Source organism: Notolabrus celidotus, chromosome 21 (genome assembly GCF_009762535.1).
Source record: "Notolabrus celidotus isolate fNotCel1 chromosome 21, fNotCel1.pri, whole genome shotgun sequence".
In the NCBI taxonomy this organism is placed as follows: domain Eukaryota; kingdom Metazoa; phylum Chordata; class Actinopteri; order Labriformes; family Labridae; genus Notolabrus; species Notolabrus celidotus.
In genome coordinates, this window is record NC_048292.1 from 16,033,952 (window position 1) to 16,056,670 (window position 22,719).

The 22,719-nt window shown below is 39.1% G+C and overlaps 1 protein-coding gene across 3 annotated transcripts in view; it reads left to right on the forward strand.

Moving 5' to 3' along the window:
- Positions 1 to 22,719, forward strand: part of ptpro (protein tyrosine phosphatase receptor type O) — a 61,052-nt gene that overhangs the window by 18,303 nt on the left and 20,030 nt on the right. For all 3 annotated transcript variants that reach the window (XM_034674170.1, XM_034674172.1, XM_034674171.1), the window contains exons 2-13: positions 6,191 to 6,452; positions 6,636 to 6,791; positions 6,951 to 7,103; positions 8,782 to 9,288; positions 9,391 to 9,552; positions 9,702 to 9,898; positions 11,491 to 11,611; positions 11,722 to 11,915; positions 12,360 to 12,471; positions 16,287 to 16,450; positions 19,907 to 20,027; positions 22,035 to 22,168. In XM_034674170.1, the coding sequence (XP_034530061.1) occupies positions 6,191 to 6,452; positions 6,636 to 6,791; positions 6,951 to 7,103; positions 8,782 to 9,288; positions 9,391 to 9,552; positions 9,702 to 9,898; positions 11,491 to 11,611; positions 11,722 to 11,915; positions 12,360 to 12,471; positions 16,287 to 16,450; positions 19,907 to 20,027; positions 22,035 to 22,168 (2,283 nt within the window). The remainder of the gene's footprint in view (positions 1 to 6,190; positions 6,453 to 6,635; positions 6,792 to 6,950; positions 7,104 to 8,781; positions 9,289 to 9,390; positions 9,553 to 9,701; positions 9,899 to 11,490; positions 11,612 to 11,721; positions 11,916 to 12,359; positions 12,472 to 16,286; positions 16,451 to 19,906; positions 20,028 to 22,034; positions 22,169 to 22,719) is intronic.

Below are 22,719 nucleotides of genomic sequence, written 5' to 3' on the forward strand. Positions count from 1 at the left end.
TTAAACGAGAACGAAGGGGATGACTGGTTCTGAGTAAACTGGAAAAGGATCAGCTCACCTGCGCGCCGGTCCGCCGTGATATACTGGTTGGCGTGGGATCTGTGGGGCGAGCCCCAAACTTCTTCGAGGAGTTCAATAGTTATTTTTGGTTACTTGGACAAGTTTTAAAAGCGTTGATGGTTCTTCATGGGTTTTCGGACGTCTCTCTGGTTGTGTCTCGTGTTAATCTGTTGTCGTCCTCTTCGCTTCCCAGCTGCAGCTCATCACCTCAATTAGGTGACCTCATACAAACAAGACCAAGCCCCTTTCACGGGTGGCACCTCAGTTACAGGATGCGTTTAACATTGTCGAACAAAAGCAGTTACAACCAAACCCAATCCCAATTTCCCACATGAGAACCAGTCAACACAAAATACAGAAGAGAAAAGAAGAGAAGGTTTACGGTGCCTCTTTTTTGTCCATGTAAAGTTCAATATTTGAAAGTATGATTATTAAATGTAAAAATATTCCCCCGTCATTTAATATTGTTGATACTCTCTATATTTCTTCACCTGGTCCTGGTGAATCACCTGAGATCAGCTCACACAAACCTGAGGACAAACAGCCCATGAGTGTTAGACGTTAGAAGGAAGAGGAGAGCATTAGCATTAGCATTAGCATACAGACCCTGCAGCGCTGTGTCTGTGGTAATCCCGGAGTCAGACAGACATAATGAGCATCCTCTCCTTTCATCTCTGTTGCCATGGCGACTGCAGAGCTGCAATGAATTGAATGAATTGGTATGGCTCTTCTTTCTTTTCTCTTTTTTTTTCTCTCCTCTCTCCCTGAGCCGACCCCCCTCAGGACAGAGGGACGTCTCAGAGTTCCTCATGTAAAGACAACTAACAACTTGATGCAGCTTCACTGAGAGTGTTTACATTTTTATAAGATGTCCGTCCTTCACCTCCGACCCTCTCTGACTGAGAAATACTCGCTTTTATTGTTGTCTTTATGGTGATGGAGCTACCTTACAGCATACTGCTGTCATAAATACACACTATGACAAACATGCTTTACCCGCTGCTGAAAATAGCCCCCATACATAGAGTTATATACTTCAGTTTGTGTCCAGAAACCTCCAGAGAAAATGGTTTTCCCATCAGCCTTAGCTGTTTTTTTGTATTTGATGCTAATTAGCAGTTGGTTGGAAGCTTAAATATTGAACTAAGATGATGACTGAGAACACATTAGTGTTACAGAGTCCTGTATGTGTAATTATATTTCGTTGTCTTGTAGTTATTATCACACAAAGTTTACTTGTAGGGAGTTTATGTGACTGTAGGGCTCTCCAAATTTCAGAGCCCCTGTCTCTGTGTTTCTTCTTCTGTGGTAATTTCTATACTTCCCCCCACCCTGGTATGAATTCACCCCTAGGACAGAGGATCGTCCATTGTGTTGTGTATTGATCCAATTACTCCCAGAACTCTTCCGACGCATAATTCCCCAAGCATAGTAGCAAGTAGCTAGCTAATTTGTCTGTGTTTTTGCAGGTTCAAGCTTCTTCCCTCTACTATTTACATCCCTTAATATAAACAAAACATTGAATATCTAATTTTGTTAAAGGATACTTTAAGAATACTGAAATTAATAAGGTTAATCTGAAGATATAATTATATATCATCAGCAGAGAAAATAACTCATTTTGGGACCAAAATAAGAATGGTAACTCAGTAAATGTATTTTGTAGTGAGTCTGGTTCTGTTGGAAGTTTCTGCCTGTTAAAGGAAGTCTAAGGATGGATTAATGTTGGGTCTCTGTAAATGATCTATTAAAGAGTGTGCTCTAAACATGCTCTTTATGTGTACTCAGATAATTTTTTGTTGATATTAGCTGTCACAAAATACAAAATGGATTGATTGAATTAAAGAAAATAATGGGACCCAGAATTGAGCCCTGAGGTACACCATGTCTAAAGCTTTTTTGTTGATATTGGTCTATTTCTTTATTTCTTTATTGGCAATGATATGTTTTAAATATTTTCAGACTTTATTTTTGAAGTGAATGGTTTAAGATAGGGAAGTCAACAATTAATTGAGTATCAATTCATTGATTATTAACAACTTATTCAAACACATTTTTTTGTTTCGCTTTCTATCATGTGGAACAAACATCATGGTCTTATATTTCGTTCAGCTATCAGGGAGGTGTTTTAAGTTTAAAGCATGTTTTGATGTGAATCAGCTGACTAAAGGTGTTGCGCATAGCAGAGCTGCTCAGCTGGGGGCTGCGGCTGAGTGACAGGTCTCCACAAGCACTTTTTTCCTCCACCGCCGGACTGATTATGACCCGGTTGCACTCCTGGCTGACACCTGTCACCACCTACACATGCTTATTTTTCTCAATAAGAACGAGTAGACAGAAAACTGGACACTGAGTCTAAAATATGTTTCTGTTCAGTCCTCTTGTTGAAGTCTGAGGCTTCACTTTTAGGACTGTGTGTCCGTGGAGATTATGAGCCTGCTCCACATGTTTATATTCAGCGTGTTTAACATTTTGAACACCTCAATGCGATCCGTAGATATCCAATACTGTCAGTTATATACATTGTGTTGTGAAGGAAAATTTGATTCAGTGGAAAAAAATGCATTTGGCATTGTTTTTGACATGGAAAACTTTTACGTTTTTTTTAATGATTAATCGATAGTTGATCCTTAACATTTCAAAAGAGTGATCACAGAAAATACATGAAATTTACATCCCTAGTTTATGAACAACAAAGATAAGTCTAAGAGCTGAGTGCAGCGTTCTCCATACAAATAAAATGAACAGTTCAGTTCTCCAGTTAACTCTAACACTGTCATGTACTAACTTTGAGATAGTGAATCTGTCGGCACAGACTATGTTTTCCTCGTCACCGCCTCCCCTCATCTCACTTCACGTCTCAGGACCTGCTCTCTCTCTCCAAATACCAGCGCTCAGTAATTAAACCAGAGCGGCATCTCGACATTTTAAAAGGCCAACAGAGGAGAGAGAGGACTTTATGAGGGTGAATCACCCACGTTTACAGAGAGAGAGAGGAAGAGACAGACTAAGAGAGAGTGAGATTTTATTGTAAAACCCCCTCACAGGCAGAGAGAGGTTTTTCATTGCCTGGAAAGCAAACCATTTAAAATCAAATATGGAGGCATGTGGTTGAGCTAGGTGGGGCTTGCAGTGTAACATGACCTCTGATGGTACATATTATATATATACAAATACAGATATAAACAGGTAGATGACTAGGTCGCTGTTGTTCATAGGAGCAATACATCAACACAGCCGCCATATGGAGAGGGGTAGGTGTGCTTCCTAATGAATGTACGTCTATGACAGCAGGTGACAAGGTTTATCCACTGCTAAAATATGGATTCTGTAAGCTGTTTCCTCTTTTCAAAAGTGTCAGACCTGAATTTATGATCCAGGATATGTTGTTAAATTAAAAAAGCGGCTGTCTGTTTTAATAAAATCCTACTTCTGCCGTCAGCCATCTTCACTCTGACACTTAAACTACACACACACAGACTCCTGACAGTTTTCATCCAACAGGGTTTTATTTTCATCTTGACATCCTTGTTGCAACTAAATAGTGAAATCTCCCAGCATGCATCAGTGCAGCTCATGTTTAGGGACTATGTGCTTCACTTTGAGACTGTCAGATTAGAGAAGTGGGTCAGAATCTGCTGGATTATCTGCTGAGCTGCAGAGAGTTAGTGTAAACTCTGTGTTTGGTTTGTTTCCGTTATTGATATTAGAAACACTTTAATCCACTCATAAAGATCCCCGCTGAGACTAATGCTGCTGTTCATGGTCAGTACAAACCCTCGAATCACGGTGACAGAGAACAGACATGAAGCTGGATGCAGTTTTTTTGTAAATACAAAGGGATTAAATGGTTAAATAAGTCAGCTTTTCCTTCTTGTAACAATGGACGATGAACATTAAGTCACAATTTATGATTCAGGACTTTGAGAAATATCTGAAAACATGAAATTGTACGTAATATTTGATATCGTACACATATGTGATATTGTTCTCAGCTGACTCTATGTCCTCTCCTCCTCTCTCATCTTTTCGCTCGGAGACAATCGCTCCTCTTTATCTCTCCTCCAATCAGGATCCAGATTTCATGTTGTCACCTCCACCCTGTCAGAGCGGTGACGCTCGGCGAGGAGCCGGCTCTCCTGCTGACAGGTTTAATGAAACAACACCTGATACCATCTATCACCTGAACCGGCAGGAAATCAGTTCTGACACGCTCCCATCAGCTGATCCCAGAAAACTTTAATATTCATCTTCAGTAGACATCCAGAGACCAGTTTAGTGATTCTGATGTTCATTGAATATGGAGTAATTAAACTGCACATGTTATATTTAGTATTATTCATTATATCAGCACTAAGTAAGGAGCTGGAGGGGAGGAATCCCAGCACTTACACAGAGCTGCGTGATGCTTCCTGGAGTTGTGTAATCTCAACTCCTTAAATTTGTTTAGTTAATGGAGAGCAAAGGAGGTTTGGAATAGATCCTCATTTCATTACATACCCAGAGCCATTAAGCTGTTCCTGGGAAGTGATGAGTATTTCCAGTAAATACACAAAACCATTGATTGGTTCAAAATGACTATAAACATTGAGTATTTTTCATTAAATACACAGAGCCCGTGGGTACTTAAGAGAATGTAGTTTGATGACTCATGTCAGTGAATACACTGAGCCAGTCATGATTCCAGGTACAGGAAGGCTATCTTTATCTCCAGCAAATACACAGAGCCAATGGTTGGTTCAAGAAGGCTGTAAGTGGAGGAGGAGAACGATGAGGAGATGGATGAGGAACAAGTAGGAGGAACGAGGAGGAGGAGTGTGACTTTATTTCTAAGTATTAACCAGGATTGATGGATGTGACCTTTGAGGCGGTGCAGTCTATTTAAAGGATCTGAATGATTCATGAGTCAAGCTGCAGGGGGAATAAATGACAGAAATATAGTTTAGCATATTTAACATAATCATCGGCGCAGCATGATTTTAATGACTGGAATATTGATTAACATTTCTGAAATAGAAACCATTTGAAGTGTAAACAGTTGATTCACGAATTGGCGCAAAAGGAATTTGTCACATCTCGATGATTGTTTTTGTAGTTCAGCTTTTCTATTTGCAAGTTTGAACCGATTCTCGTCAGATTTTGACATTTGAGAAGTCAGATCAAGGGATGCTGTGAAGCAGAGTCTGTGAGGAAACAATTTCAAATTGGTTTGCAGAGTGTGGCTACCATTAGCAGAGGTAGCACCCCCAGCTTTCAGTCCTCCTTGCAGGTTTACATCCACATGGATACGCTGGTTACACACGGCTCCAACTTTACAACTCTATCACCAGATCTAAATACTGACAAACTGCGCCATGCTACGAGATGGATGGATGTGTCTGTTAGCTCTGCTTGTTTACATCCGGGTAGTAGAGCATTATAGCATTATGGCAGTAGACATTAACCAGAACTACAGACTGGGTAGCTGTGCTAGAGTCCAATATATCTGCCCAAATAAATGTTGTAAATCATCTGATTGTTCTTTGTTAAGTTTTAAATTTAGATTTTCAGTTAAATACATCTGTTTTTTTGTTTTTTTGACGTTTGAAGATGTATGATGGGTGTTTTAATACGCTTTCCTGACATTCTATAGGTCAGAAATATATTAAAAACAATGAGAAAATGCCTGTCAGATAAATCAACGATGAAATAAATAGCCCTATGTTGTCCACCTTAAAGCTAGGGTTGGTAGTCACTCTGAACCGGACTACAGTCCTGAGCAAAGCACCTCATCGGGTCAGAGGGGACAGGCCCAAGGTCAAGCGAGAAGGGCAGTAAATAGAGGCAGGGGAAGCAGGACGCGCAGGAGGCGGGCAGAACAGCGTGGACGGGATTTGAATGGTTTTATAAATTGGACCCTGAAGGCGGGGATTCGTTGGTGTTTTCCCAGGTTTCCTCCGGCTATAGATAGCAGCTTTTTTGGCTCTTTTTTTAAGAACACATTATGTATTGATTGCCATCAGGACATAAAGATCATTTTAACCAGTATAACAAAAAGTGTATCTAAATCTGACTACCAACCCCAGCTTTAAATAAAAGTATCTGTTTGTATCACCTGTGTGTTCTAACCTGGACTCCGTTCCTCCCTCAGAGCGTGCTGGCGTTCCAGGCGTCGGTGAACGAGGATGGCCTGATCACGGCGACCCTTGAGCCCTCGGACCTGCAGGAGAACGTGACGGCGTACGGAGCTCAGATCTCCGGAGAACCCCGACCCGTTCTGGTCCAGTTTGTGAACACGAGCGAGCCGGTTCTGTTCAACACCTCCTTCCACGGTCTCTGCTACACAGTGGGACTGCTGGTTAGACAGGGACAGACCTGGTCCAGACCCATAAAGACCCTACCTGTACTCACAAGTAAGATACTGGAATCACTCAAATCCATCTAGTTCAAGTGTTTTCATTTTAAAACATCTGATGCAAGAAAAATGTCAAAGTTCAAAGTCTGACCTCTCGTTATTTGTGTCCTTGTTGTTTTTATCTTCCTTGTGTTTGTCCTTGTTTGTGTCCTTGTCGTGTGTCCTTGTCTTGTGTCCTCAGAGCCCCTCCCAGTCCGCAGCGCACACATAGCTGACTTTAAGGAGTCTCCGGAGACGGGGGTTGTGTTTCAGATCGACCCTCCGCCTGGAAATGTCTTCAGCAGAGTCAACATCAGCTTCACAGAGGGACACGACAGACGATACATGCTTTATAAAGGTACAGATGCTGTTCACACACATATCCCAATGCTTATAATTATGTAATAGTCAGTTAATGTACATGTAATAACAGGTTTATAACACTTTTTATTACTTTTATTATTATCTTTATACAGTCTTTTCTAATAACCATTAACCTGTCTTCGCGTGTGTGTAGATTTCTACCGGGGGAAGACGGTGTTCAAACACTGGTTACCCGGAGTTTGTTACAGAAACATCACCTTCCAGCTGATCTCTGAAGTCACTGCCTACCAGAGCGCCATGATCACACACAGTGACATCACACACACACCTGTGCACCACAGGACCGGTGAGACTCACTCACACACACAGTGACATTCATTATGCTGCATTATCTTATTATAACATTAGTGTCCCCCCTCTGAGTCTCTTCATTATTAATGAAAACAGCTGATGAGGATTAACGAGTCGTGTTTCTAAAAATACTTCTCACTCTGACACCTGAACGTGACGATGGGTGTGAAATGTTGTGTTTCCTGCAGAGACTCACTGAGTCAGGTGTTCAAACTGAGAGTGAAAATTATGTCAAATATTTAATGACCTGTTGTTTCTTATGTTAGTGTGTTACAGACTGTCAACAAAGTAAATATTACAATACTGTTATGTAACAGTTGTTAGTATTGTAACAGTAACAGTATCAGTCTCATACATTATCACTGTTTATGATATAAAGTCACGTATGAAGAAAAACAGTGTGACTGTTTTTAAAATATCTATTGAACTTTTGAATGCAGAACAGTTATCCATAAGGAGATACATACAGAAACAACATAGACTTTCACATCACTTTTTTTTGCCATTTTGCTTAAGTTCTCAGCTTTCTCACCTGGACTTTTGAGATAATTTTTCTATTTATCATTTAAATGAAATATTTATTGTATTCATGTGATTATACACTGAGTTCAATATTTTAATGAATATTAAGTTCCATTTCTAAAAAGTCTGTTCTGCTCAATACTACACATTGTACCTTTAAAATGCTCAAATTGTGTTAATGAGGCTTTATTTTTAAGATGTCTCAGATCAGAAATTTCACTTGAAGGCTCAGAAAGTTTAAATTAAATAATTACATAAAAGTAATTTTGTAGGATTATATATTGTATATATTTTATCTATTTATTTATTTATTTGTTTATTTAGTTATTTATTTATTTAGTTAGTTAGTTAGTTAGTTAGTTAGTTAGTTAGGTAGTTAGTTAGTTGGTTAGTTAGTTAGTTAGTTAGTTAGTTAGTTAGTTAGTTAGTTAGTTAGTTAGTTAGTTAGTTAGTTAGTTAGTTAGTTAGTTAGGTAGTTAGTTAGTTGGTTAGTTAGTTAGTTAGGTAGTTAGTTAGTTAGTTAGTTAGTTAGTTAGTTAGTTAGTTAGGTAGTTAGTTAGTTGGTTAGTTATTATTTAAGCGTCTTTGAGTAGCCAGAAAGCACTATATAAGTTGTATCAATTATTTTTATTATTGTTATCATTAGTATTTAAAAAAGTTAAATTTTCTTGGTCCTGATAAATGTATTCCTTTATCCTCTTCTTAAATTATCCTAAAACAACTACAGCTATCTTAACATTTCTGAAACTGAAAGATTAAACTTAAAACAATTTCATGTAGACAACTTTTAAATATTGTCACTGTCAGGCTGAAACCTTGTATCTCCAAAACCACTAATTTCCAGGAAGTAAAAAATGTTAGTAAGTGATATGTTTTTCACATTACAAACACTAAATGAGATTCAACCACAAGCTATTAAAAATACTTTCATCTGTTATATTTTAGAAAGAAGATCAATAGCATTGATTTATTGAAAACAAAATGATTAAATGTGGAGATACGAGGTTTCTGTCTGACAGTGATGATACATTTTTCATTTATATTTCACTGCTTTTTTCACCTCACAGATGTTTCTATGAATAAAAACCCAGTAAGTTGACAGGTTAAGGTTTTTAATCGTCCTCCTATCCTGCTCTGTTGTCCCCCTTCAGTCCCCTTCCCTCCCCTCAACATTTCCCGGAAGATCGTCCACCTGAACCAGAGGACGGCGCCAAGTGACGCCTCCAGCATCATCCTCCCTGAAGAGGACGAGGAGAGCCCTCACACCTCCCGCCAAGCCCGTGAGGTCCCTATGCTGGAGGAGGAGCAGGAAAAGGATCAGGAGGTGAACCCGTCTGAGGAGGCAGCGAGGGCGACCACTCAGCTGCCCTTTGTCCCAACACATAACCTGACAGGGAGTAATCAGACTGTAGAGGCGGAGACTCAGAGCTACTGGCCTGACCCTCCTGATCCGTCCCCCTCTGACCGAGATGATGAGTTTGTGAACGCTGTCGTGCCCGAGTACGAGGACTCCAATGAGCCGGGGTCTGCCATGGGGCTGCCTGTTGAGACCGCCATCCTGCCCACGAAACTGCCCCCCATCCTGCTGGAGCTCCGTTGGCTGCCCCCCCGCGCCCCCACCAGCTACGACGGCTTCAACGTCTACATCTACAGAGACGGTACAACAGAGAACACGGATACTTATCTGAAAAATATAATAAACACTTCATTCGTCTGAAAAGTGTCTGACTCATACTCACCTGTCCTCTTGTGTGTTTCAGGTAACTCCACAGAAACAGCCACTGTGGATGAAAACACTCACGAGTTCTTCACAGAGTTAACAGAGCCAGGAACGTACCGAGTCCAGGTCACCACACTGAGCGGATCCGGAGAGTGTGAGGCGAGAGAGAGCGCCGCCAACACCGGCTTCACCTTCTACCTCAGTATGTACACATGGATGTGAATACTAGTGTTTAGTGCTTTTTAAAGGGATATTCCAACAAAACTGTCAACAACATGCATTTAATCCAGTTTTACTCTAATGTGGCTGTTGTGGTCTCATTATCATGACTCCCTCTCTGTGCACTCTCAGGTCCGAGTGGAGAGCTGTTGGAGGAGCTCCGTGAGCGTCCTCAGGCTGTCAGCGTCAGACTCCTGGACTCTAGCACTGCCGCCGTCTCTTGGGCGCCGGCCTCTGAGAGCCACAACGGCAGCATGGTGTCCGTGGTCTCTATGACTTGTCTGAGACCGAGTCTGAGCCAGAGGATGGAGAACACCTACTGCAGTGAGGTAACGTGATGCAGCCAGGTATTGTTTTGTGTCAAATGTTAATGAAGGAAAAGGAAACTCATTCATTCTGCAGCTCTTGATGTTGATTTATTTCTGGGTGAAGTGCAGATTTCTCCGCTGACTCTGTGATTCAGACCGAACAGGTCTTCATTGAAGTTGAAATGATTCAGACTCGCTGAATGAGTTTAATGAATGAGACTCGGCTGAACTCTGGAGATTATTCGGGCTCTGAAGTGTGATCTGACTCAGTTTTCACTCTGAAGTGTGAAAACACAAACGTGATGAGGAACACTCAGAGGCTGTGACTGTTTTCATTCACTAACTGGACTCATTTATTTAAAGAGATCTGCTGATTCACTGTATGAATCCTACAAGCTAAACAAAACACAAGTCATCGTACTCTGCTTAAGAAATCATAATATTAGGAGAAGTGCATCATATGATTACAGTTATTAACCCTATTGTCTCATCTTTTTTTTCATTCTAACTAACATTTCTCTTTTCTGAAATTTGTAAATTTAATTCTCCGAATATTTTTTGATTTTTAAAATATTATTTTTGTCATGCAATACTAAGATTTAATAGTTTTAAAGTATAGGAAGAGTTAAAACTTTATTTTTACCTAATCTTAATGTAGATTGTATTTGCTACCAACCTCATAACAACACTATTTATCTATGTATTATTATTTTTCTATTTATTATATGTTTCTTTATATATTTATTATTGTTTTTCTATGTATTTATATATTTATTATTACTTTTCTATTTATTATTTTTCTATTTATTATTATTTTTATTATTTTTTGGCCCAAATTCAAACTAGTAACTGTCTTTATTTTGTTCGTTTTTTTAAATCAAGAAATAACAACTTTATATTTTGAATATTTCAATTTCTTTGAAAATATTTGTACTTTAGTCTACAAATATGACGGCAGTCGCAGTTTAACAGAGAAGTGTTTTCAATTGAAATTATTTTATTTACTTAAATCTTTACTTTGAATACAACATTTCACAACATTGTAAAAGAAAAAGCCTAAACAGTTTACATCTTGTAGCTCTACATACTTTTTAAATTGAAATTCAAAAATGTGCAGTCTTTTTTTGAACTTCATTGGCCTGCTTGTAAAAGTAAAAAAAATTGCATAAATTTCAAATTATTATTTTTTTTTTCATCTTTCTTTAATGTTTTCATATTTTTGTCTTACTTTTTTTTCTTTAAATATTTCAGCATGAGTCTTATTATCAGGACACTTTAAACACCTGCTTTGTTTTGAGGTCCAGATCATTGAAGAAATGCCTGCTCAGGATCCCTTTTGCCTTAGATTTATAAATACTGGGGCGCTGGTGGTCTAGCAGTCTAAGCGCCACATACAGAGGCTACAGTCCTCGCCGCAGGGGTCGCCGATTCGATTCCCGGCCAGTCGACCATTTCCTGCATGTCTTTCCCCACTCTCTACTCCCCACATTTCCTGTCTCTCTTCAGCTGTCCTATAAAATAAAGGCAAAAGGGCCAAAAATATAACTTAAAAAAAAAGATTTATTAATATCAAGTTAATCTTTAAATAACGCTGATAATTTATTTCTTTACAGGAGAACTCTACGAGCGACATCGTCACTAACCTGACCCCCGGTGCTCAGTACAGAGTGGTCGTCTATCACACCAACGGACCGCTGTTCAGTCCTCCGTCTGAGCCTGTCATCATCGATATCGGTGAGAAACATGTCAACAACTACATCAGCATTGGGATTCATGATGTCATGCTGCATTTCAATGTTGCAGAGACCAACTTCTCTCTAAATGTGTGTTTGTTCCTGCATCAGAGCCCACAGGTGTGCGTGAGCTGGCCGTGTATCCTCTCAGCCCGACGGCGGTCATCCTCAGCTGGCAGCGTTCGTACCACGTGGCGTTCAGGAAGTATGTCCTCCAAACGTTCTTCTTTAACCCCGTCACCCTCGTGTCAGAGTGGACCACGTACTACGAAATCGCTGCCACCGCCTCCGTCATCGCCTCTGTGGTACGAACACACACAGCGACACACACACAGAGACACTGATGAATGTTACTGGCTGATATGAACAAAGCACAGTCACACTTGTTTTTGTTTGTTTGTGCTTGTTGACATCTGAAGAAATGTCAGATATGAGTCAAGAAATGTTTCATGGTGTTGAATTTTTTTGTTTGTTTTCTTGTAGCCAAATGTTTGTGATGGTTTTGTCCTAAAAAGTCCACCATACATTAGATGTAACTCTCCTTAAATCTAGACCCAGAGCACCGGACCATCTACAGAGCTATGACTGCCCTGTAATCCTTCAAATCTGGTCCTGATTTTGAGCTGGTGGATAAAAATAAAAATAATAAGAGCCCGAATACAAAAAAATAAATCCATATTTCCTCCCTTGTCCTCAAATTCTTGTACATCATGTGACTCAGCTCTCCCTCTCTCTCTATTTCTCCACAGAGGGTGACTGACCTGCTGCCGGCCTGGTATTATAATTTCCGTGTTTCCATGGTGACGTGGGGCGACCCGTTGCTCAGCTGTTGTGAGAGCTCCACAGTCAGCTTCGTCACAGGTACACACACACACACACACACACACACACACACACACACACACACACACACACACACACACACACACAGGACTCTCTCACACTCGGGTCCAGAGGAATCATGGTCTTTATGTGTCAGACAGTTTGATGGACCTGCTGCTGAGTCCTACCTGAAACTGAACATATATCATCTTATGTATGTTTCACTGCTGACATCAAAACCAACATCCAATCCATCTGTTATTTTAACTATACTATAAAACTGAAAGTTTCAACATCCCTCAAATTACTTCTGCTACTTAAGCTCGGCCAAAATGTTATGGTCAGGGAAATGCTTGCTGTGTAGCCTCGCACACGGGTACCATCTGGCCGCTTCATGAGCGTAACTGTAATTATACTTGACTGTACACTTATGCATGTTATTGGAGGATACCTCAAGAGGGCGCACCATAAAGCTCAGGTCGTTGGATGTGTGGGATGCAAAAAACAGTCATGGTGACACTCAAGGTTTCCTCTATGTACACGCTGAGATCAAGGTAGAAAACGAACAGCGGCAGCAACATAGGTGGTACGTATCATCATATTGAGTCTAAACAAAAAACTGTAGGTGAAGTTGGGTTTCTTTTAAAGTATACACTAACAGTCAAAAGTTTGTACACACCTTCTCATTCAATGTTTCTTTATTTATTTTAATTATTTTCAACATTGTTCAAAGTTCAAAGTCTTCTTTATTGTCAAAAACTGCAGTATGCACCAGACATACAGAGGATTTGATATTACGTTTCTCTCTCAGACCCTAACAATGACAACAACAGATAAACATAGGAAAAAGATAAGAAGTCAGCTAATAAAAATATAAAATACAATTTACAACAGTGCAAAAACTTTGCTATAGTGCAATTTAAAATCAAAGTGAGTGTGTGTGTTTCAGTCCTGAGGATGGCAGACCTCAGCGTTTATTTGGGGGGGGTCAGTGACCGGGTTAAGTCAGTGAAGGGGGCACTATGGGAAGAGGGGGCAAAACAGGGAGAGAGTTCAGCATCCTGACTGCCTGGTGGATAAAACTGTCCCTCATTCTGCTGATTGTAGATTTATACTGAAGACATCAAAACTATGAAATAATCTGGTTTTGCCATAAAAGGATTACAACAGTAGTCAAATAGGGCTATCCATGGTGTACTAACCCTACCTCTGATCAACTGATGGTCTCAAACACATTAAGAAGGCAAGTCATTCTACAAAGGAACTCTTGACAAGGCTCATGTTAATTAGAAACCATTCCAGGAGACCACTTCATGAAGCAGACTGAGAGAATACCAAGAGTGTGCAAAGCTGTCATGAAGGAAAAAGGGGGCTACTTTACAGAATCTAAAATATAAAACAGATTCTGGTTTGTTTAACACTTTTTTGTTAATTAAATAATTCCATATATGTTCTTTCATAGTTTTGATGGCTTTGATATTAATCTACAGTGTTTCAATTAATTCAAATAAATACAAACTCTTGAATGAGAAGGTGTTTCCAAACTTTTGACTAGTGTGTATATAGTCTTCCTTACATAACAGAAGAATAGAGCATTGTTATATATTTCTTTATAAGACAATAGTACATGATCTACCGTCTTATTTATGGTCTTTATTGACTCCTAAAGTCGTCAGCGTCTGTATTATTCGGTCCCATGGAGGAATTCTGTTGTTCCTTGGACTCGCTTTGTTTTTGGTAAAAGTGCTTTTAATGTTTTTGTTCCCTTTTGAGCTTCAAGGTCACCTAAAAGTGGATTATTTTATGAGATTGGAGGATTTTAAAACTAGGTTAAAGGATTATCTGATCAGCTTGTGTGCATGTTTCACTGCTACTTTATTACTTGGGGTAATAGTTATTTGTTATTGAATTTTCTTTTGTGTTTTTCTGGATGTGAAACATTTAATGCTGCTGTCTTGGACTCCCTTGTAAAAGAGATTGTGTATCTCAAAATAAAGGTAAAAAAAAATTAAAGGAAATCCAGACTGACGGAACAAAGACGAGTGTGTGTTGCTCATGCTGCCAACTCTTTTAGATTTGCTCAGCCTCCACACTGCCCCTGCTGGTTATAGACATACTGCACCTCACGTTGGTTTTGTGTCATTTTTTAAGGCCATGCACAGCTGAAGATATACCAAAGCTGGAGATGCTTGGTAGCCATCATGTCTTTGCATAGGGGAATTAAAAGCAAGAACATCCCAGGTTTAAGAGTAATTTTCAAAAACAAACACTGTGACTGTGATAGGGCTGGGTGACAATTTGATAAGGATAATTATCCCGATTTCATTTTCCTCAAAATAAATATAAAAAATGTTTGATATATCTAAACCTGTAATTACACCCGCCTACTGGAAAGGGAGGGGGCGGTGATGTGCCTTAGACGTTAGTTGCCACCTAATGTTAGACAGATTGAAAAATTAGGGGTTCAAGAAGCTTATCAGAGAACTAAATTCCAGACATAAGTTAACAAACTGTCTTCAACTTTCTGTCAGGAGCAAAAATCGGACTTTAAATTTAAACGGAATAATGATTCAATATTTATCATGGCCATGGTTACATTATGTTTTTTAATTCTGAATTAATTATTCAGAATTAAATAATTCGGAATTAAAGTATTCTCCTCCGTGTTTACATGGAAATAGTAATTCCGAATTGAGGTTTACATGGAAAACACGTTTAACCGTCTTTATTCAATGCATCTAGGGAATAAACAGGAATAAAACAGGAATTTACCAATTTGAATGTTGGCTCTTAATAAGGAACTTAAACATAGTAGGGGGAAATATATTTTGGCATAATCCTGACTAAAACAATCAGATTTCATGCAAGTACAGTTGAACATCTATGCCATTCCTCAATCACATGCACATAGCACACTGCTTACTGCAGGGCTATTGAGACCACGCCCCCTACATGCACTGTGCATTCCTCCATCACATGAAGCAGAGATGATTTCTAGAATCCTGGACCACTTTTGAGCCCAGAGCACAAGACTATTGAAGCCACACATTTGAGCCTGTGGACTATACAAAGTGAAGTATGTTTTGATGATATTATGTGGTAAAATATTCAACAAATTTGATGTATGGTACTAATGTTTAACTTACAAATATCAATGGGTTGGGTCAGGGGGATGAGTAATATTTAACTCAACATTCATGTTTTTGTTCTTCAATGAAAGAATTGATTGTTCAATAATATATTTAACACTTGGTAAAGTTCTACTTGCAAATAAATCTGTTTTAATTGTATTATTTTGGATGGATGTCTGCTTATAACAAAACATATTTATGCTTGGATATGATACATTTCCATTAAATTACCCTCAATTCCCATTAAGTCCCATAATTCCCATGGAAAGTTTCCAATTTGGAGTATTTCCCAAATTCCCCAGCTTAACTTCCCATGGAAATTTACTGGAAACTTTTTGGAAATTTGCTGGTAATTTTCCACCCATTTGCAACCCTAATATTGACTGATATGAAAAATGTTATTGTGATAACATCTTTTTCAATATCGCCCAACTCTAGACGGTGACTTTTTGTGGTGTTGAGTTAGAGTGCGACTTTGTTTTGCAGTTTTTAAACCCTCTGCACCTTCATGATGTGTGTACAACCACCCCTCCTTAACCTCAGTTTAGTGTGTAGTTACTCTTTTTAGTGACAGTAGATGTGAGAACAGATTCAGATTCACAAAAAGAAACAAAATAAAGATGCGACCTCACTAAGAAACATCCATAAAAGTAAACGTTGGAACATCACAGTGATGCACGTCCACATGTCTCACCCTCTCTGTCGATGTCTTTTTGTCTGCAGCTCCCGAGGCTCCTCACATCTCCTCTGTGGATTACTCTCACGGCGTCCTCTACGTTCGGTGGACGTACGGCGAGCTCTTCATCGACCTCTCTCACTCCAGGATGCTGCACTGGCAGGTCGTCGCTGTGGGGAAGAAAGGACCGGAGAGGAGCTACTCCGTCGATGTGAGTGTTGACTACTGCTCCTAAATTTCAATAAAGCAAAGACTGAGGGTGTTGGATCGGGATGCAGGATATGGATTCTTTTGAGCCAGTACCTATAACCAGTAATGAGCTGCTCCTGGTGGCTGATACTAATAAGATTACACATATCCATACTTATCTTTTCTAACAGATGTCACTGTTGTTAACACAAAACCCCAAACTTCTGACTCTTCAGCTGTCATTTTTTTTTCCTCACTCAACTATACCTCCCCAAAGTGATGTTACTTCACTAAAGATCTGTGTGTCCTCACACTGCCGCCTGCTGATGAAACTTTGTACACGTTTTGATCTTTTTTCTAACCTCTGCCTTCGTTAAATGCACACACACTCGTTCAAACCATCCAACCGATAATGACAAAAATGTTCAATTCCAGTCTGATCTTTGCTCCTGTTCAACTCTCTGCCATGTGTTTGGATCCATTTGAAGGATTTTATCGGCTCAGATTGTGCAGCAGCAGCTTGTTATTTCGGGGTCGGGATGAGCCGCTGTTGATTTTCTCCTCTGGGTCCATTCCACGGTCTAATTATGAGCAGAGAGACGAGCGGCTGTCTGCACCGCCTCGTCTCCAGCTCACCTTCTCCTCCATGAAGCCGATTATGATCCCGGCAGACTCAGACCTGACTCACATAATGAACTGTTGCGGAGCCGGGAGAGGGGATGTTTCAGGTTTAATTGGCCTGAATGATAGAGAGAGAGAGCTCTGACACAGACGCAGCATCGACTGAGATGGATGTCTGTTGGAAAGTGGAGGAGACGGCAGCTGAACCAATGTGACAAAATCTAATACAGAAGCTCCTAATGTGTCTAACAGTTCATAAGAGGTGCAGCTTTCGACTGATCCCTCTTTCTCATGTATGATTCAGGGACGGCTTCATGAAGAAAAAGAAGAATGAAACATGTCGATCACTAAAGTCTGAACGTTGGTTGTCTCGTTTTGCGAGCTGGTAGCTTATGGAACAGAAACAGGTGCTCTCTCAGCGTAGTACAGCTGATTTCTTTGTGGTTTATTTATTTATTCATTTTTAAAGTTAAATTTTGGGGTTTTTGGCCTTTATTGGATAGGACAGGTGAAGAGAGACAGGAAATGTGGGGAGTAGAGAGTGGGGGATGACATGCAAGAAATGGTCGACCAGCCGGGAGTTGAACCGGCGACCTCTACAACGAGGACTATAGCCTCTATTCGTGTGACACTTAGACCGCTAGGCCACCAGCGCCTCGCAGTTTATTTTCAAGGTGTTTATTCACAGATTCATATGGATGCTGCGTCACTAATAGATGGTTATTATGGCGTTTCTGACTGATCCTGACGTCTATGTACTTCCTCGAAAAATAATTCAGTGTGTGACCAACGCTGAACGAGCTAACAGTCCAGGAATTGTAGCACAGATACAAATAGCTGCTAATCAGTGCTGACATATTAATAAATAATGCTAGAAAGAGTGTAAAAACTGTGTGTGTCAGACTTATGTTAGTCCGATAAAGTGCACAGATGAGTGAGGCAGATTATTTGTTTGATGTTTAAATGAATAAATCTCTAAAAGGTTCCAACACCACAAACACAGCCCAGAGGTTCAAGTTCAGTGACTGAATTAGCTGAGGTTACACCGAGCAGACAGCTAGCAGCTCACACCTGTCACTCAGAGAGGCTACGCACCCAAATTATGCATTAATCGAGAAATGAGCTATAAAGACCAAAACATTTTTGTACCAGTCCTTAAACATGTTTATTTCTGCTGTAATAAGAATTTTACATTTTAAAATGGGGCTCTATGGGGACTGAATCACTTTTGGAGACATCCTCTAGTGTACACTCCAGGAAATGCGTTTTTTGGGACTTTCGCATTGGATCTATTTTTAATTTTTTATGTTGGTCTGGGTTACTTTTGTGTTTATAAATGGTATTAGTATAATCTGGGCTTTCCTAGTGATATTGTTTTGATCATTTTGAAGTAGTTCAAGGGGGTGAGGTCTGCCTAAAGGTTTGGTTTGTGTCATGTAGATGATATCAATTTTAACCAGGCTGTGTTAAATACTTGATTCTGAATGGCCCAAACTTTACACTGTGATACAAATTATTATGCAAGTTGCATTTCTGTGAATATTTTTAAAAACTATGTTATCGGTCGTTATCAAACTTGTTAAGAGGTAGATTTTTACACCGTCCTAAACCTCTTGGGCCTTTCTGGGTTCCGTACACTGTAAAAATGTCCTTCCATGGAGGAAAGACATGCAGCTAAAGTGAAAAAGATGCTAGTGTTCATGCATGAGCACAATGCAACATCACATGCCTCACGTTATTCCCAGGACAGGATGGCATCTCAGGGCTTTAAAGAGGATCGCCTCATGAACTGGCCTGCCTGCTCACCTGATCTTAACCTGATTGAGAACTTGTGGTTAATAATGAATAAGATAATTCACAGTGATGGCAAGAAATACAGCTCAAAGAGCATCTTTGGAAAGCCATACAAGGTACAGCATACAGAGTCAGCAGAGAAGTCATCAGAAAACTCACTAAATCTGTGGCTAAAATGTTAAAACTTACATGAGTTTATCATTCAGCTTTCTAGTGTTTATTAATTTGTGATCTGATATTTTGGAAAAAAAAACATGTAGATCTGTTGCTCTGATGCTGGTGACTCAGCAATGTCACTAACTTGATGAGGATTTAGGATTTCAGCTTCCTTTAGTTTTGTCTTTCACGTGTCATGACATGTCATTTTTATTCTAAAATCAGAATTAAAGGTACAGTGTTTTATTAGGAATATTTAGCAATATCTAGCTAGCTAGCTGTCACATTCTAGATTAAAGCACTCCCTTGCTCACCCCTCCTTTAGGTGAAGTGACGTTGGCCTTCAAGGACAAAAAGCTGGTGTGATGCATGATGACAATGATCCTCCATTTGTGAGGTTTTAACCATCAAATTTGTTTACGAACAACGACAACCACTCTCTTCTTTGTCTTCCGACTGATGCATTTTGCAGTCGCTCACTAAAAAAAATTGTACATTACTAGTTTGACCATTCTGTGCTACTTAATAATAAATACTGCATACTGTACCTTTAACTATCACACTGAACTGCAGGAAAAGCTGCAGACCCACATGTTTGTGTTTGGTAGACTGTGCCTGTGTGTGTGTGGTATGGATATTACTGTGCTAAAGAAACAAGAGAAGAAGAAGGGGTGAAATTAAAACAGTAAATTAGGATGAATTTAATTGATCCTGTGGGAAATTAGATTTTAACAGGACACACTCGGAGACGAGGCGATATTAAAGCAATAAAACCAGCTCTGCATTTCACCGCTGTGTGATGTCACCCTCTGCTGCACTGACTGTTCATGTTCTAACACTGGATGTATCAGAGTTTTTGTGAATTGACATGAAGTTTAATTCTGTGTTTATTTGTGTGTGTTTGCAGGTGACTCGTAACGTGATGCGTGCAAGTCTCCCTCTTCCTCCGGGTGACATCTACAACCTGACAGTGACAGCATGCACGGAGCGAAGCAGGAACACCTCCATGCCCAACATCATCAAACTGGGTCAGTACACACACAGACACACACTCACACAAATCTATGGGAGAATCCAACCACTAAGCATCTGCCAAACATCTGCACATATCCAGGTCAGAGGAATCAACAGGGATACTTGAAAAGCTCTGATGACATCATCACAACTAGAGGGGTTAAAAGATCCTTTAAAATGAGGCAAATTCAGGGATTCAGTCATTTTCTGATAAGAATAAAAGATAATGTTTTGTGATTTAAAATAATGTATTACCAGATTATCATGGACTAACTGAGATTTTTACTCAGAGGCAAAAAGACTTTAAGTTCACCTTATTGTGCCCCAATAATTTAATAATGGATATAATTCAGACCATTCCTTTTATAACCTCATTACCTATTATTTCATAAATTATGTTTTATTCATATATTGATTTATGTATTTTGATTTTTATATATTTTTTATTTATTTATTTATTTATTTATTTATTTATTTATTTATGTTTGTATTTATTAATTTACAAAGATAGAAAAAGACTTTAAGTTCTCCTTATGGCATAAAACCATCCTGTAAGTGTCCCGGTATTGTAATTAAGATTTAATTCAGACCATCCCTTTTTAACCTAAAGGCATATTGCTTAACTTTATTTAATTTAATTTAATTTAATTTAATTTAATTTAAAAAATATATAAAAAATAATTATTTTAATTCGATTCAAATTCAATTCAAAAAACTTTATTTGTCCCCGGGGGGGGGGGGGCAATTTAAGGTATGTATGAGCAGCATTGAATACAAGAATACAAGAAACAGACACTTAAATTATAAGGATTGTAAAAAAGAAAGAAAATAGTTTTACAAAAAACAAAAAACAAATATTTTTTATGCATTTAAAAAAAAATGTATTTATATATTTTTTATTATTATTCAATGTTTATATATATATCTTCTTTTTTTTTTTTTTTTTTTTAAATTCATTTATTATTTAACAGAAAAATATGAATACAAAAACACAGAACAATTACAGTATTTCTCAATTGCTAAAACACATTTCTGGACATCTACCACGCTTTTCTCCACACTATATGCACAAAACCCAAAACTACATTCACCAAACCTCTGACTCTTCCTGCAAAACCAAAAAATGTATAAATTAATGTAGCTCCTGTATCCAGTACAAATAAAGTAAAAACCAATATAAATAAGAGGAACATGGTCTATCAGAAGCTCAGATTTCATCAGAAGTTACTTTTCTTTGTCTTTCTCGATTTCACTCCCATCCTCTTCCTCCTCGACCACCTCTTACACTCTCCTCCTCTACCCCTCAGATTATTTCTGTCCATTGTTCAACCTTCAACAGCCAGTGCTCTCTGAACTGGCTTATACTGGTGTCCTCACATCATTAGCTACAAGTGTGATCAGTTTGAGTGGTTGTGTTTAAGCTGTGATACCTGTGCTTCAAATGTGTTGAACTTTTTCTGCCTGTGCTTACAATTATGCAACACAACTGCATCACAGTGCAAAATGTGTTGTAGTGAGTGAGAATGTGTTTGCAGGTTGCATCTAACAGGTGAAAAGTGCTTATGGTTTTGCTAAAAGAGTGACTGATTCAACACATGGGTTCATGCCGCTAAGGAATTTGGTTCAGACAGTAAGGTTTAGTGTTTTAGCTATTGAGAAATACTGTAAAGAGCTGTTGTGTGGGTAATAATCTGTAAATAGCTTCTCTAAATCACACTGATAAGATAAAATCAAGATAACACAAAACCACAAAAACAACCTAATTATCGGTTTTGAAATAAACAGGGAAAAAGTCATTTAAAGAGGATTAATACAGAATCATAATTCACCCTCAACTGCTGCGTTTCTGCCTGAAAGTGAATATGAAACTTCACGTTTCCTACTTCCTCTTCTCAATTATAAGTACTCTCACCCTCACAGTCACAGAGTGTGCCACTCGGCTCCACTCTGTTCTGATCAGCCTCTCAACAAACCAACATTTTGGGGTTTCGTTTTTACGTCTTGGGGTGTGTTTGTCACAGAGCCGGCTCCTCCTCGTTCTCTGTTCGCTGTGAACGCCACACACTCGTCTGTGACTCTGCTGTGGACCGAGGAGGGGGTGGTCGACTACTACCAGGTCCTCTGCAGACCCAACAAACCCACCAAGGAGCTCAAGGTAAAATGATGACTTGTGTATTTAATCAAGGGGAAATTTTTCTGCTGCAATTTTTAAACCTATGTTAAGTGAGTGAGTGTTTTAGAAACGTGACACTGGAAAGGGAGAACAAGACGACCTTACAAAACCTCAGCTTGTAGATTTGTCTGTTTTTTTTCCTTCTGATGAAACAGACAAAAATGAACTTTGTGTGTTTGAGCTTTAGAACCATCAGGAGTCTTTCATTGCCTACTGCAGTGGTTCAAGCTTTGGTTCAGGCCCCTCAGTGGTCACAGATCTGTATCTCTAACTGCTGAATGTTTAACACAAACTTACAAGTCATAAAATGAAACCGCTTTAGAAAGAGGAAGTTTTTCTGTCACATTTTTTCTGACTTTTTGGTGTCCGTCAGTCTGGTGGTTTTTCAGAGAATACAGTTTTTGTTACTCTGCAAGATTTCTATTTAGTTTTCACTTCTGTCTTTTGACGCTGAACACTGACTTTGCTCAGTCCTACAAAACATTCAGTAACTTTTAAAGAAAGGGACGATTGCTTTAATTTACTCAATTATA